General features: G+C 37.8%; 1 protein-coding gene across 6 annotated transcripts in view; it reads right to left on the bottom strand.

Annotated features, from left to right (window-relative positions):
• Positions 1-17087, bottom strand: part of SYNCRIP (synaptotagmin binding cytoplasmic RNA interacting protein) — a 24238-nt gene extending 7151 nt beyond the window's left edge. For 3 of the 6 annotated variants that reach the window (XM_010166034.1, XM_010166035.1, XM_010166031.1), the window contains exons 1-9: positions 16931-17087; positions 15940-16058; positions 15646-15753; positions 13823-13936; positions 13566-13742; positions 8358-8493; positions 7034-7239; positions 1916-2065; positions 445-566 (exon numbers count right to left, since the gene is read on the bottom strand). In XM_010166034.1, the coding sequence (XP_010164336.1) occupies positions 445-566; positions 1916-2065; positions 7034-7239; positions 8358-8493; positions 13566-13742; positions 13823-13936; positions 15646-15753; positions 15940-16058; positions 16931-17078 (1280 nt within the window). In that variant the 5' untranslated portion in view covers positions 17079-17087. The remainder of the gene's footprint in view (positions 1-444; positions 567-1915; positions 2066-7033; positions 7240-8357; positions 8494-13565; positions 13743-13822; positions 13937-15645; positions 15754-15939; positions 16059-16930) is intronic. The other 3 variants (XM_010166037.1, XM_010166032.1, XM_010166033.2) reach the window with 2 other exon arrangements.
• Positions 17088-17500: the final 413 nt, after the last annotated feature.

Below are 17500 nucleotides of genomic sequence, written 5' to 3'. Positions count from 1 at the left end.
CCTTTCAATGAGTACTTTACTAAACAGGGAGGGCGGTGCCAGTACTGCTAAGCCCACTGGGAAGAACACATGTTGCTAACTTCATTGATGTGATATATCAGTACAGAAGTACATAGTTTAGAATAAAAAGTTAGAAGTGTGTAGGCTTCATGACCTTCAAGCGTTTCCTCTGGTGCTCTCAGACTCAATGAGCACAGAAAAACAGTATCTGAATTCTCACCAACACTCCTACTAGATCTTAAGGAAAATGCAAACAACTTGAATCCAACGTTTTCAGAGAAGCAAGAAAACCTGTATAGTAGGTATAGTATATATATATATATTTAGTAGGTATACTATATATATATGTAGTATACCTACTAAAATACCCAGAAGCTCTAATTTTGTAGGAGTGTACATGTCTTTCAGAAGTAATAGAGTGTATGTGCATGCATTTACACTTACATCTGATTTTTAGCCGCTTGCCTCTGAGCTTTCCGTTCTTTCCTTTTTTGATCTGGTGGCTTAGCAAAAACAATTTCAATGTTTTCTCCCTCTAAATCTTTGCCATTCATTTCTTCCATTGCCTGAAGGAATTAACCAGACTTTAAATATACTTCTAAGCATATCTGAAGTTATTAATTTTATTCTATCTTTAAGAGCATGCATTTTCAAATTTGTTATCCAGAGCTAAAATAACAATATAAAGCTAAAAAAAAAAAAAAAAAATTAATCAGACAGCAAAGTATCATGGGTTCCAGAGTTATGCATTTCCTCTTAACTTGGCTCTCAAAGCCAAGACTGCATGTATCAGTTTAGAAATCTTCCACTCAAAACTGTAAACAGGCTTCAATCTTTGCCAGCTGTTTCAATTAATGAAGTGACAGAACTGTCCTCTGAAAGTACAGATTTTGCAATAAGGGAATAAATCTCTACTGTCAGTACACATGCAAACACTACTAAAACTAGAGATCAGTATATGTTTTTATGCCTTTATTTTATTTGTAATAAACATAACTTTATTTTAAAAGCAGAAGCCAAAAATTAGAATTTAACACTCTTATTCTGACCACCAAAAAAACCCCCAACAACAAAACAAACCCCAAACCCCAAAAAACTTCACCAAACTACCACCACCAAAAGAAAACAGAAACTGACAACAGTAATTTCCCACCCCCAGGTACAATTCTCACAGGTCTCAGTAACTGCTACAAGTTAAATTCAAGCAGGGGAATCCTAAAGATTGTACCACTTTTAGGGACTCTACATGGCTAAGCCTTGATGGGATACATATCCTATGAAAATACTCTTTCCATCATCTTCCTAAGCGTCTGCTTTAAGGCATCTGTATGAGTAAGAAAAACTTAACCCCTTTGTATACTGCATCCTCCCACAGAAGATAAAAAACAGACTATAGGCAGGAAAGGAATTAAACTTTCCCTTCCAAATGACAGATGACAAGAGAAAAACCATCAAGACCAGGCTAGTAAAATCCAGGAATGACAATTACTCAATTATCCAGCACCCCTCATCAAAAAAGAAATGGTGCTTATTCCACACCATAAAAGGAAGTCATTCTGTTCCTGGAAAATTTAAAAAAAAAAAAAACTAAGTTTTTATCACCTGCCCTACAGAAACTGCTTTAGATTCTACCAATCATCTGGTGAGAAGATTCATGCAACTTCTGGCACTTCAGTTTCAAATTATAACCTTGGATACTCATCAGCAGAATTACTTCTGATAGGTGCACCTAAGATCCACTTTTCAAGCTAGCCACTGTGCCTGCCTAGGAGACACCCAGAGAGGACAAAGTTCTTGGTGACAATGTGTTACCATTTCTCCAGAGTAAGCTTTTTCTCAAGTTAAAAGAACTACACAGCTTCTAAATGTTATGTTTAGTCACTACTTACATACGGCTACAGTCCTCTTCACTTACCTTTACAGCACCATCCCGTTCATCAAAATGAATGAAAGCATAGTCTTTTAGCTTCTTCACTCGCTCTAGCTTTCCAAATTGACTGAAGGCCTTTTCTAGTATCTCCTCTGTTACAGTATTGGCAAGATTGCGCACAAACAAAACTTTTACCTTAAAAAATGACAACAAAAAAATTCATTAGAAAAGTATTACCTACTTGCAAACCACAAAATTAAGTTTTGCAAGTCATTACTATTGGCAGTACTGAAAACATGATTGCATTTTATGTACAGTGTTTTATATGCATATACATGAATATGTATATTTACATATTCATACAGCATGAGTCAGTTCTAAAACTCACTGACTGACAGCAATATTAAATGTTTTCAAACATGATTACATAAGTATTAGTATCCTGAAAGTCAATCCAATTTGTGTTAATGTTTAAAAGAATCCTAGCAGCAGTAATTTTCAACTCTGAACACTTTCAAACTTGAAAGAAGGCAACCAGGTTTGGTTACGCACAAAGTAATTAACTTATCAAAACATTTCATTGTTTAGACAGGTTTTTGCTCAGGTATTTGCAGAACAGTCATCACTATAATATCTAGGTCAGAGGTGACAGGCCTGTAGCTTTAAAGCTGCTTAATTTGTGGCTCCCATGCTATAGCTACACCAAGTACCTAGCATGAGGACTGTGCTTGCCTGAGGAGCACGCAGTGACTGGAATCCACAACCAGAAGAGAGAACACAGAAGGGGATACTAAGGCTGACACTGCCAAATCACCCTTTGACAAATCAAACTGTGTCCCTTGAGGAACAGCCACCTCCAAATAACTATGAAAGCCTATTCCCTCCCCCAGCTCTCTAAAGTATGCAATATGGCTTTTAAGCTCCACAAAGACTGCCATGCAGCTTGTAAGATCAGAGAGCTTGGTGATCTTTCAACTACTGAGATACGCCCTGTTAACTGCCTGACAGTGACTAAATCATCAATATGAAGTTTCATCAGCCACCAACTGCTTACAATAAAAGAATATACAGAGAAGTCTGACAAAGTCTTAAACTAGACTCTTATTTAACACCGCAGACAACATACACTGGACACCAGGAATCGCATGTATTAGTGATCCATTACTATTCAAAGACTTGTCCTTACGTCCACAGTGAGGTTGCACTAAATGACTGTACATTAACACGACATCACCCATGAGTTCTTACAATTTACAAGCTGCTCTGACTTGCTGGGCAGACTCCCTTCCATATGCTGCCACCTTGCCCTGACAGTCTCATCACCTCCTGCTGCCAAAGAATGCTCAGTCTTACCTTCCTACGATGCACCTGCACATCAGCTGCAAAGACCTGCAACTTCTGTTCACATCCCCTCTGCTACTAGTGGTTTCAAATTAGCTGATGATAGATATTAAGTGAACATTGTACATGGCAGCACTGACTTCCCGCTCCTAACCCTGAAGGTCAACACAAATCACACAGGGTGTGAAGAGACCAAGGAAAGGATACTTTGATTTTTCAAGTAGAGCTATAACCTCTACTCCCACCACATACAGGAACTCAATAAACTCAGGCAGCCTTTTTTATAAGAATTACTATGTAATTAAGTTATAAATGAACAGGACAGACTTCTGTAAATCTTCGTCTTACTCGCTAGCTGAACTAGGAAGGGATGCAGAGTTTGGAAGAAGGGATACTACAGATCATAAATCTGATGCAGTGCATCAACTCTAGCCATTGGCAGTAGTTACTCTTGCAGATTCTCAGGAGGTTATAAAAGTCACAGTCAGCTCCAAAAGGAAAACTGCCTCCTACCCTGTGTTAAGATTCTGCATGCCTTGATGGTAAGAGCAACCTTTATTTCTTGGAACCCATATGTAAAAACCATTTTTAGTAAACTGTCCTAATTGCTACATTAACCTTATTTCATTAAAAATAATTACAGGAAGTTTTGTGATGTAATCAATGGTTTCAAAAAACAGTAACTTTCAAACAAATGTTCCTTATTCTTGTACTTTAGGGAAGGATGAAAACTAGAATACCATGAGGAACCCTAAGTAACCTTCACTAATAAATCAGCAATGACTGGCAGTGTCAGATGTAATTAAAAACCTCAAAAATCATCACTTTGTTGAAAGATGCACTGACATAACTTTTTAAAACAATTAAAAAGCAATTAATTTTTTTTCCAGTGTAGACAAATCAATTAATCCTCAACAGCTGAAATTTTTTAACACCTTTGGTCATGTTACAGCTTAAAAGTACAGCTAGCTGAACCAGTCAAAGCTGTCAAAGCTAAGAAGCGGGTTAAAACATAGGCTGAGAGAAGATGAACCTATTTTTACTTCAATTAAGCTATCTAAAGAGGGAAGCGGGGGGTGGAAAGAAGGAAGTCCTCTTCCTTAAGGCTTATAGATTACAACACCAAGGGGATTCATGAATACACACCTAACAAGCAACACAGCCAACAGCAGCACTGTCATGAAGGCAGAACTCGCTTTTAAAACTGCTTAAGATTAGACTATCCTCAAAACTTCTAGGATCTGCTCCTTTTCCTCCTCTTACCTACAGCACAAACACTTCAGACTTCACTACCATATTCTCCAAGGGTTACTAGCCCTGTCTTCTGTCCTGTAATCTACCAGGCAGCCACAAGTGTAAGACTTTATTCCCCCCCCCCCCCTGCCACTCCAGAATGTCCTCTGTAGCCTCAGCCATGCTATAGAAATCAAGTATTATTTATCCGCACTACAGGTGTAAGAGGCATCAAAATAACACCTAGGAGAAATTAAGTTATAACACAGCTACTGAAAGTTGGGAAAAGTTCACTTTGGACTAGAAATCAACCACTTACACAATCATACTCTGATCTATCAGTACAAGCACTAATCTCATGTAGCACCGAGGTCTAGCTTCAGAATCTAGCTTTCTACCTCATCACACTCAAGGTACTTCATATTTACGTTAACAGCCCATTTAGATGTTAAGTATACATCCATACAGGTCTCTCCACAACACTTAAGCAAAAGTCTAGAGGAAAAAGGAAAAAAGGCTCGAGTAAACATTTCAGAAATTTAAATTAGTAGCTATCCATATATTGATGAAATGACATGCTGCTTCTGCAAGGTATTTAGAACAACGCTGTTCACCTTCTGGCTACAAAGGTGAATTTGTCTTCCTCATAGTTTGCTCTTACAGACCTGCTTTTCTAGAAATCCTGACAAGAAAATCTCCAATCAGATGATTATTCTGATAAAAGCAACCTACTCCTCTTATTTCCTCTGGAGTTTTCTACCACAGGAATGTGTAAGACAACAAGGTCAATAGCTCTCCCTTTGCTCTGACTGACAGTATCCAGAAACAACAGTAGTCAACCTGCAGCTCACATCTGGGAGATTACTGACTGCAGCAGTAGCTCAGGTGCAGCAATAAAGAACAGAAAGTAAACCTAACACTTCCAGAAGTGCCAGATGTGAACAGTTTCTCCAAATGTACAGTAAGTGTGCAAGAAAGACTGGAGCAGAGACTTGCCTTGTTCCAAGAATAAACTAAGGGATGCAGCCAGTGAGAAAGGTCAGACACCAATGCTTGTCCCAACTTCTGCCTTCAAACACAAGCTAGATGTTCTCTACTTTTTCAGTATTCTCATTCGCAGTCTCACTTTTCCGTATGTCTTCAACCCAGGCTCCATGCCCTACCTTTGGCACGTGGCACAGCAAGTATACAAGTTTATTTTCTGCACATTTTCTGTATTTATGCTTCTTCCCTTTTTATGTCCCATTTCAAATACAAAACAACGTAAGGCATTGACACATTAAAAAAATGGTATGTTAAATGAGGCAAACCACTATCAGGCTTTACTTTCTCTAGTCTTTCACTCCCCACATCTGTAAACTTACTTAGGAAAGGTACCTGATTATGTTCCCTATCACTTCCTGCTCATCTATTCAGTCATGTCAGCAGAAGTTCCTGCTCGTTTATTTTAACTGTTTGCTGGATTAGGTCTCTTCTCTTTTGAGCCAAGAAGCTGAAGAGATAGATAGGCCACCATATTTATAGGAAGTGCCACCTTCGACAAATTTTACCTGCAAGACTCCTCCCTACTGCTGATAGTCTATGATGCTGGGCAAGAAAAATCAAGTCTGCAGAGAGGGTAGTCCAAAAGCTTCTGTAATAACTGCATTACAAAAGCAGCTTTTTCCCTAAAATAAGCCCCCACCCCAACCCTTTTCCCTTATGGCTCACCAAAGAGGAGATCCCAGCCAAGCTATCTTACTAGGTCCATCAAAGTAGGACTCCAGCAAGTGACGTGTCTCAGATGAGAGTAAAAGCACAGATGAAAAGCAAGCAAAGAGAAAGAGATAAGGATATGGGCTAGCTAGGAGTTTCCATTAAACAACTCAGCTACACAACATAACTGAAAAAGACAAGGTTGGGCATTATCTGATGGAAAAAAAATTCAGATAATTCGTTTCTGGCAAAGTATCACACACACATATAAAACAACTGCTACAACGTACTTCAAAACGTTAACAGTCCAGGCTTCAGTTTCAGTGAAACATGTGAAACCCAAAATATTACTAGGCTTAGTATTTTACGGAATTAACTCCCCCCAAAATTAAAAATAGAGTTCCAAAGACAAAATAATTGCCTAACTTCTCAAAAGTAACTGCTAAAAGCAACTTTCAAAATACACTTGTGCATCTTGCTGACATGTTCTAATTCTAAAGTGATAGACAAAAGTTCCAGGGTTAAAAAGAACTAAGGCTTGTTCTGTGATTGTATCTAGACTTCCATCCCTCCAGATATTAAGCTAAAACACCATTTTAATTTTTGGAGTCACCATCACCACTTCCAGGCAAGAAATTAAGTATATCAGGCTTATGTGCCATTGTGGCAAGAATTATCTTCAACATTCAGCCTTGGGAGCACAAGATAACATCAGTCAATAGCTTTTAAATTCACATCAGTTCTACAGTGTATTCATATTTTTATCATCTCACCTGCAACACCTCTGCCAAGAAGGCTGGAAGATGCTATTTAAACTTCGGCTAATATCAGGAAGTACTTACTTTGGAACAAGGCACTTTTAAATGTATTATGTTTCCCTTATAGCTTTATTACCTTTGCCATGACTTCAGGATCTGGGTCTTCTATAGGGTCAGCCCATTCAACGGTAACAACATTTCCCCAGACTTTCACTTTGCCACTCATTAACCTACGTCTGGCCTGAGCAGCAGTTTTGTGATCTTCATATTCAAGGAAACAGAAACCCCGGTTCTTTTTCTTGTCATCAGGCTGATGATACAATATGACATCTGTAAGACCCTCTGGAATTAAGAAAAATATTTATTTGTTATGGCTTCAATCCATGAATTTGTATTATAAAGTAGAGATTATCTTTCTGGTAAGTATGCATCTGACGAGTGGTTCCAGAAAAGCATGAACACTCTAGACTCTTGAGACCACATATATAATAAAATTTCCCTACCTTCAAGACCAGTATTTTCAAAGAGAGACATTAGACTATCCCGAGGAATAGATGAGGAAAAACTTCTTTGAGAGGGACAGAGCACTAGAACAGGCTTCCCAGAAAGACTGTGGAGTCTCCTTCTCTGGAGATATTCAAAACCTGCTTGGATGCAATCTTGTGCAACCTCCTTTGGCATGGTTGGGTTGGACTAGATCTCTAGAGGTCCCTTGAACCCCTACCATTCTGTGATTCTGTGACTTAGGTTCCATTTTTATTAACTGAAGAAAGCTTAGTAGCTATGGAAGAGTACCTTTCCTCTAACTGAATGAAGAAGAGGTAAGGGCAGACAAAAGTTGTGCTTTGTCAGTTCTCCTCTCAAATCCCTACATCACACCACTTATCAGCGTGTGTTTTCCATGTATGTCTAAACAACAAGAGATCAAACTTGAATGATTTTAAGACACCTAGAAAGTTTCAGTGTTGCTCCAAGGAACCTGAAGTATATCATTCAGTAACAGAGAAAGCCATCAAATGTTACCTTTGCCAGTTTATATGTCTACATCAAAAAGAGATCCTTATCAAATCACTAAGAATTCTGAAGCACAGAACCAGTTACGTTCTCCAACCTACTTCAGTTTTGCCCTAAAGTTTTAAAACATCCATTAGTATTGAAATAATTAAACCACCTATTTCTTTGAGTGGCTTTTTTAAACTTTACATGCTTATTCTCAGGTAAAACTTGGAACCACACATCTAGTCTAATCACAAATATTTCAGCCCTCAGTACAATAGTTAAAAAAAAAAAAAAAAAGGAAACAAAACCAAAAAGCAACACCTAAAAGTCAGGACAAATGCTGAGTGGTCTTCGTTTGGATTCATCATCATTCAACCGTAAGCCAAAAGATGGTGAGGGGAATTAATAACAGATCATGTTTGATGTCTCTTCAGCTCTACAAAACACAATTATTGACTTACCTGTTACTTTGCCAAATTCTTCAACAATTTGCTCCTTGGTTTTACTCTTAGGAATAGAACCAACAAAAAGCCTATTATTGGCAACAGAGATGCAAACACCAATGTGTTTTCCAGAACGTATCTCGTGGTTGTTGTACTGAAAGAAAAATAATTAGAGCAGCCATCAGTTACAGATAATTTTCACTCCCCTCCAACAGCAGCATACTAAATATTTTACTTTTGCAAACATAGCATTTACTAATATATTAAATTATTTGGAGCTTAACACATTCTTATGATGCATATTAAACTGTTCTGAAGTATATCCATGTTCTCCAATATATCTCCACAATTTCAGCCAACAATTTTTCTTCCCTTCTTGTTCAAGCCTCTTTCTGAAATATTTAGTACAAAGAACCATGAAAGGTAAATCTTATGTCCAAGTCATCAAGGTCAAGGTTTTTCCCTTCACAACAGTGCAGAAAAAAATGCAAGTTCCTCTGTAGATTTTATCTATGAATTCTTGAATTGTGTATAATACAAGAGGAGTTACAATTGAAAGTCAGATTCCATTCTAAAGTTCCATAGTTAACAAAACAGAGAGTCACAATCAGGTCTTCTCCACACAATGTGGAGGAGCAATTGGCAAATACTTTACAAAGCACATATATTACATATGTGAAGATAGTAAACACCAAGAACAACCTTCTACTGACTTGAAATCCCAAGACTTCTGTTCAAATATTTCTCCTGTAACAGACTGTTTAGAAGACACTCTGAACAAGTCAGCAGTTTAAAGGGGGGGGAAGTATTACTGTAGACATCTGTTGACAAAAAATGCCTTTCACTGAGATGCAGACACAGACATGCATCATCCAAATAAGCAGCAGGGAGGTCAACCAGTGGTACATCAACCTCTTTCCAACTGGAAGCCCTGCAACAGACAGTTCTTTAGCTAGCAAAATGTATTTTGTGGTCAACATCTTATTGACAAATAGCAGGATAGCTTTTTAAAAATTAATCTAGCTATTTAATCCATGAGTTACTCTGTGTTTGGTGGTAAACCTTCCTGCATAAGCAAGTTCTCCCACACCCCTTCTTGCTTTGTGCATTAAAATCAAGGTGATTATATTTATTTATATTTATCTCATGTAAACAAAACTACATCACTGAAAATTTTCAAAGCTAGTCAACTGCACCAAAAGCTAGCTAAAAGGAGAACTGTACATGTGAGATGGATTTGGAGTGGCATTTTCCCAACTAATTATGTCTCAAAGCATAGTAGGATACAGCAAAAGACCTCTATCTCTGTATCTATTGCCCATGTGTCAAGAGGAACAGTTGATTTTAAAGTACAAGACAGCTGCATAGGAAGACTATATATGTATGATTATAATCACTAATAAACAGACTCACATTAATGAAGGGACAGACTACACTAGCTCAAAAAAAACCCAACAAAAAACCAAACAACGCACCTTCTGACAGTTTATTAGTCTGGAAACAAGACACAAACTGATCCTTCATTCACTGAAGTGTACTTTAGGAAACATTTCTTTACATTAGGAAGCATTTATTTACTGAGGGGGCAGTCAAACACTGGAGCAGGCTTCCAAGAGAGGTGGTCGATGCTCCAAGCCTGTCAGCACTTAAGAGGCATTTGGACAATGCCAGTAACAACATGCTTTAATTTTTGGTCAGCCCTGAAGTGGTCAGGCAGTTGGACTAGACGGTCACTGCAGGTCCCTTCCAACTGAACTATTCTATTCTATATGGATAATAGAAGATACTATCCCATTGTTTCTGTTAAAGTCTAAGACCAAAGTCTGGCTACACGTTTAATCCAAAAAGAGCCTCTCGTACAACTCACAGCAATAAAACAGTATTTCATAACATAAAAATTTTAAAACATTCTACCATATTGCAATTACACACTGACAGTAGCTTCTAGTAGTTTTTTCATACTGCAATACATTCACTACTACTTTTCATTGTACGTTTCTCTTAACACAGAGAAAACGGTCCTGAATTAGGTGCTCTTGAATATAAAGTTGGTGTTTTTTAGGTAAACAGTTTGCGTGCTATCTGTAAACTTAGATTAGACATGCAGAGGCCCCAAATCATGATCTGGGCAAAATGCCAACACAGTCAGGCTACCAAATTAGCTATGTCAGCATACTGCTTCCCCCTCCTGTCACCACTGAATCAATGCCCAAAGTTAGTAACAGAGGTATCACTACCCCTAGACACTATAATAGATTTTTTTTTTTTTGACAACTTCTTTAAGAACCTGCTCACAAACAGATCTAAAGATGCTTAGGTCTGTGTCTTGTCATTTTATCCACTTAAACTATCACCAGTGATTTTAGTTTATTTCCAACAGCAAATGACAAGTTGTACTGCTATGCACAGCTGGCAAACTGCTTTCAGGGGCATATTTGCATAGTTCACCTGTACCTGCGCTTTGATCAAGCTTACACCTGCTCTATTTAAAAACACACTGTATACTACTATAGTTTTCAGTATGTTTTCCTACAAGCTTCACCTCACAAGTATTTATCCTGTACATGTGCACGGTAACCTTAATCACTCAGAAATGTTTTGCAAAACTGAAATCTAACAACTTCATATAAAATAGGAAGGAAAATTCAACACATGCAAAAGAACACACTAGTAGTTTTAAGTCTAACAAACAGTATAAAACAGAAGGTAAACACAAACATGTTAATAGTGAAAAAAATGCCTGGGGTTAAAAAAAGAAATTAAAAAATCAGACTTCTGATAGTCAGTGCTTTCTTTTATGAACATTTGATATGCCATTTCTACTTAACCAGCGAGAGTTAACCACATTGGATTAAATACTGGACATAAAATTAACTACTGTTCAAACCTGTAAGCCTTCTCAGTATCCGGCCATAGCATCACTCCATTTTTGTCTCAAGCAAAGCCCCAAAAGCATTCCAAACACAATTCAGGGAATTCTCCCCTTTCTTAAGTGTCTTAAAAACGCATATGCATCAACAAAATCAAGGCTTCGACCTCGTAATTTAAAAGATTTCTCCTTGTTAATGAAGAGGATAACTGAACTTAAAGTTTATCCAAAAATTTTAGTTCCATTTCACATTAACTTGCTATCAAGACTGTGGATTATACAAGAGCCATACAAATATGAATTGTACACAAAATATGTTACACCAACTGCAGGAGCCTGAAGACAGGTCAGTTTATTCTCTGCTGCAATGTAGGTACTGACAAAACCTCATAGCTGTCTCTTATTACCCCGAAGCCTACAAGCAATACAGAGATTCTAATTCTCATTTTTGCTATACTTCAGAGTCCTGAATGGAAAAAAATGAAAGCTCTGGGAAGAAGATGGGAAATAATATAACAGAAGAACCCCTGTCCAAGGGAGTCCAGAAAGCTGGGTTGTATATACATCAGAAGATTACTGGTAGCATCAAAAAATAACATCACCTATTAAAATACTAGGGATATTAAAATGGCTATGACAAAGGGTTCAGCATTTCTAAGAGGCCTTTCAAGCAGTCTCTCCCATGCATGTGTAACTAATACAAATGGTAGACCTATGATTTTCAACTAAGCTCCACAGCCATATTTTGATAGTACCCCTGCAAATCACTCCTAGACGACTTGGGAAACTTATACACTAAAACTAGCCAGCCAGTTAGGGCTGGAACCATTCAAAAGCTGACAAATGCCACAGGATCCAATTTAAAACTAACCCTGCCCTCAAGAGGTTAGCGTGAAGGCTGACAAACTGACCCATCAACCACAACACCTTTCTACTATTACACTCAGTGGCTACTTAACTGAAAAAACAGAATACAATGGAGTTTTTTTCCCCTGCATATCAAAGATCAGATATAAAGAGATACCAAGTATCTCCTTCCCTTATGTCATTTAGTGGAAGACTGAGGCTAAGATCTAACATCTTATGGAAACACCTGAATGACTTTCTAGATCATGCTGCCTTTAAGCAAAAACCAGCTAAGTGAAGAAAAATTCCTTTTTGTTCATTTACTAGGTGCTTCTGAGAACGTATCTGATCTGAGTCACTGTTTTTACTAAGTCATGTGCATAACTTAAAGAGTTCACACTCGATATAAATAGCTAGGTTGACAATGAAAGTACAAAGCAGTGTACACAGTTATCCTCAGTATATATGGATTGTGCACAGGAACACCAAGCATTCTTATTTAAAAAGCTAAACAGCATATACCAGATATTTTTGTACTTCCACTGTTGTAGACATTTCTATACCTTTTCAAAACCCATGTCCATCTTCAGCTTGATTTGTCTCCACCAGCTGACTTACAGTATTAATATGTCAATAGAGTACATTAATGGTTGAAGATGTACCTGATTACATAACAGAGACTTTAACCCTACTAGATGAATACCCTATCAGTACACCTCAGGAAGAGCACGGTTAGCACCCCTGAGGGACATACCTGCACACTGATCTTGGCCATATCAAAGTAGCAGTAACTAGCTAAAAAAAAAAAAAAGCAAATTCAACTTAACTAGGAAAACAAAGGAGCAGTGCAAGGATCAGGGTGATGTGTTCTTTCCCCCCTCTTTTTTCCTGATGGATACTTCACCCATAAATCCTGGAAAGCTTGTTAAGAGTAGCCTATTCCTTACACCAAACTATTTCACACTTCTGTGTAAAACAGAGAAAATGTTTTTTAACCTGTCAGGATCTATGACCTTTTCCAGTCAGTTGCAGCAAACAGAACAGTCCTTAACACTCCAGAGTGATTATTTCCCACCTGATGCAGCCTATGAAATGCTGTGATGTCAGAAGCCTTTTCCCAGCATGGGGCCCTCTGCTGGTGCACGAGCAAATCCGAAATCACAGACACTCCCTCCTCCCACAGCACCCCACGCACAGCTTCTCTCCACAACTCCTCCAGATGCAAACACCTCCCAAGTCACTACTGCTAATACAACATTTGTTAATAATAAAGGCTCATCTAGCTGGACCAAAAAGCAGTCCACTGGCTTTGTTTTTTTTTTTCCCTGTACCTAACACAGTCAGCTAAAATTTATATGCAATGTGGACATATTTAAAAAACACCTAGTGGAGATTTATGAAATGATCTAACAATCACAGTTTCATCTGAAGCATTAGGATCAGGACAACTGCTTATAAGACAGAGAGTGTCTTTAAAAAAAAAAAACAAAAATGCAAGTAAGAAAACTTACCAGTTTAACAGCTTCCTGAGCTGCCTCTTTAGTACAAAAAGTGACAAAAGCATATCCTCTATTTAGACCAGTTAGTGGATCCATCATTAAGCGGAGATCCCATATAGGGCCAGCTTTCTCAAATAATGGAACAAGCTCATCTTCAAACAAGTCTCTTGGAATCTTGCCCACAAATATCTACAACAGACATACAGAGCGTTGTTTATAAAAAAATACTTCCAATGAGTAAAAATACATCTACATAAACATCTCCTTACCTCTGTACCAACAGAAGGTTGTTGACCTGAATATACAGACTCTGGAGGAGGTCCACCATACTTTCTCTGTCCAGTAGTCACATCAAGAGTGTAACCAGTTCTCTCCAAGAGTGCCTTCAAGGAAGAAACTTAAAATTTTAAAATGGTATACAAATTGAGCTAGTTTAGGTGCACTTCATTCACAAACAGACTTGCTTATAATTCCTCTTAAACTGTACTGCTTTAAAAGTCCCACAGGCGAACAAGCCTACTGCTAGTACTTCAACAAGAAACTTGCAAAACAATTATTAGAGCTGTCAAGTAAGAAACACTGCTAGAAAACTAGAGATCCACATAGAGTTTCCCCAATTCCTTCATTCTCACACATGGAAAAAAAAAAAAAAAAAAGAGGCCAAATAATAGAATAGTGAGGTTCCCTTTAATGAGAAAGATCTCAGTCTGAGCTACTTCTTGCTTTGGCATGTCCAATCCTGCAAACATTTACGCACAGGAGTTCCCTTCACTTAATGAGATTACTCATAAGTGTGAAGTTAGAGAACACATGTTTAAGTGCTTACACCCCTGGAACACTGTACTGACTGCTGCAGGTATCCCACCACCGAGGTGGCAGTACTACCTCCTTTCTCCTATCCTCCCCCCACGTGCCTCAATTTCCTTGTGGGCACGCAACAGCATCCCAGCACAACTGATCCTCACTACAATCACTGCAGTTATAGATATACTACCACTTTTAAATGCTAGATGAAATTCAGTATGCAAATATATAATGAGAAACTCCACTGAAATTAGTCCTTCTTAATAATTTTGTAAAAAGACAAATCACTCTACACACAAAGAAACAGCATATTAAACAAGCCTAATTATAACCAGGAGAGAATCATTTCACAACTGGAAAATTAGAAAGTTATTTTAAATGTTACAGACAACAGCAGTAAAAGCTATGCTACTTTAAGTTAGTTAAACTACGTCTTCGTATCGTTGTTGTTTTATGAGGCAGTGACAAAACTCTTTCTTTAAAATTTGTAATTAATGGTATCCCAGCCTCAAAGTCAGGAGGAAAAAGATTTTCTAGTTTTGCAAGCTACATAGTCATTTTTAATATATTAGCACATTCATTTTGTAGTTTATACATGAAAAGTTAAAGATGAAAGATTCTCTCTTTTTTTAAGACATCAACTAAGCATGCTTAGGTGGTTTTCCTTTCCTTAAACCCTGGTAAAGCTGCTCATCATGGAATTTTAAAATAAATCATAGTATGTCTAACTCTCGAGACAGGAGTACCTTGCTAGCAGAAGACTCGGTCCAAGAAATAACACGTCCATTACTAAGACAGTTTGGGGTACAGTTTATGAAAACAGTGATTATGTCATAAGAAGTTGGCTAAATCCTAAAGCCACTGCAATCTGTCTTTTCAGACACATCGTATCTCCTCCCTATTGTGGAGTTGCTTTAAAGCTGAACTGAAGAAAAAAAAAAAATCTATGCTGTTAAGTTCCTGAAAACTTTTAACTGTGAAATAGTAGAACTGTCTCAACTAGACATAAAGCAAACTGTCAAATATTTTTCAATTTTATATACATTCAGTTCCAGTAATTAACCATACATTAAGTTTCCTCTTGAAGATGAAGCATAATTTCCTCTTGAAGATGAAGCATAAGATAAAAATGCAAGTGACAGCTTTCAAATAATGACAAATAATCTAAATCAGCCTTTTTTAGAAAAGCACAGTTCCAAAATAATCAACTTTTGTCACAAGGTATCTGTCACAACAGTTTTGAAAAACCACGGATAAACTGCATAACTTTTATCTTTTAGGCACATACCTTAATTTTTGCCTCATCTGGTCCTTTGCTAGAATCTGCCACCTTGGTCCCCTGTTTTTCCCTCTGCCTGTATGTCTTCATGACTCCACATAAAAAGGCACTTTTGTTCTGCAAAAGATATTTTAATCTTCAGTTCTGCAAACATGACAAGCCAGAATCTAATTTTACGGTGAACTAATATAGCGCCCATTTTACATATCACATATGGATCATCGAAGAGACTTAAGCAAACCTCTTGCCAGTCAACTAGCAGTTTATCCCTCAACAATTATATTTTAAATTGCTTAGCATTACCTGAACATGTGAGAGATCACTGTCTTTAAACTGCTGAAGCACTGCCAATGCACCTTCTTCATTAAATTCCTTTAAAGCTTCAATAGCTCGTTCATCTAGATCACTATGTGCAACTAGTCCTAGAGAAAAGAAAAAAATCACTAATGAGATTTGGGTAGCAATCTTTGTTGAACCACATTTCACACGTCTAACACATTTCAGTGACCGCTAAATCAATCACTGACAACGTAAGTTACTATATCTAAGAAATCACTTAGTCCTCTTAAAGGTAAATATTTACATGTATTTAACCTTTTTTTCCATCAAAAAGTGTCCAAAAAGTTAATATTCAGAGTAACAGTTACTGCATTTATGTATTTGTTTGACTTCTGTGAAGACCAGATGTTACATGGGCCAAGTTTCTTTTCAATATCCTGAAGCTGAATTCAGAAGCATCTATCAAAACCTGACTTAGCTGACTTAGCAATAGTACCTTGGTACATTTTGAGAAGACTATAAAACCAAATAAACTGTAGCACTAAAAGTGACCACCACAATCCAAAAATCAAGCTTAAAAAATGCTAGTTATTGCCATGTCTGAGAGAACCAATACAATAACCTTTGCATCCATAAGCCCAAATACTATGTCATGAAGTATCAGATGAGAAGATGAATACCAAGGTTTCCGTTACTTACAGCTACCTACAGCTACTGTAAAAAGACCACATCACTTACTCCTCCTAAAAATCCTCTGTTGCCTATTCCAGCTGCTGCTATGGTCACCTGCATACTTTTCCTCCTTCCCAACCCTCATCCCAAGTGGCGTGGCCCAAGACTTTTCTCTGAAAAATACTACAACTAATTAAAGTACTGAATGGAAAACATCCAGAAATTCTGGTTAAGACTGCAGTTCCCATACTTTTGGAAACCACAAAAAGTTGCTATTTTAGCCCAAAGACAGCAGAATCCAATAAGATATTGTAAGTGTGGTTTTGCAAGTTTTACGTCTTACCTGCAACGTAAATTTCATCTAGTTTTTCAGCAACTTTCTGTGGTAAACCAGCATCAAGCAATGTCTGGAAATGCTCAGAATGGGTAACTGCAGCAGAAGTATCCATAGGCTCTTCAGTACCATTCCCATTAACATGTTCAGTAGCCATGTTTCCAGATATCTGTTCAAATGCAACAAGCATCATCATCATCATTAAGCTAAAAATATCTTCAAGTAGAACAATTCAAGTGACAACACACACAACACACTGCCCTATTCTTACAAAAACAAACAAACAAAAAGACAAAAAAAAACCCCCCCAAACAAAAACCCAAGAGTAGACCACTTCCCTGATACTTTTTAGTTTTGGAAGACGCACAGAATTCCTCAAAAGAAGCACTAACACAAAGGAAAGCCCAAACACCACTGCCTAGCGGGGGTGGGGTAGCTTTCACTGCAGGTTTTACACAACCCAGCCAGACACTCTGACTCACCTCCCTCTCCCTGTCTCTCTAACACACTCCCTAAGAGGCTCCGAACAAGTTAGAAATGGAGCAAGAAGCCAACGGCGGGGGTGGAAGGAAGAGCAAA

The sequence above is a fragment of the Antrostomus carolinensis genome, unplaced genomic scaffold (assembly GCF_000700745.2).
Source record: "Antrostomus carolinensis isolate BGI_N321 unplaced genomic scaffold, ASM70074v2 scaffold29394, whole genome shotgun sequence".
NCBI classification, from domain to species: Eukaryota; Metazoa; Chordata; class Aves; order Caprimulgiformes; family Caprimulgidae; genus Antrostomus; species Antrostomus carolinensis.
The sequence above is the reverse complement of the archived record's forward strand: the minus strand, read 5'-3'. Positions and strand labels throughout refer to the sequence as shown.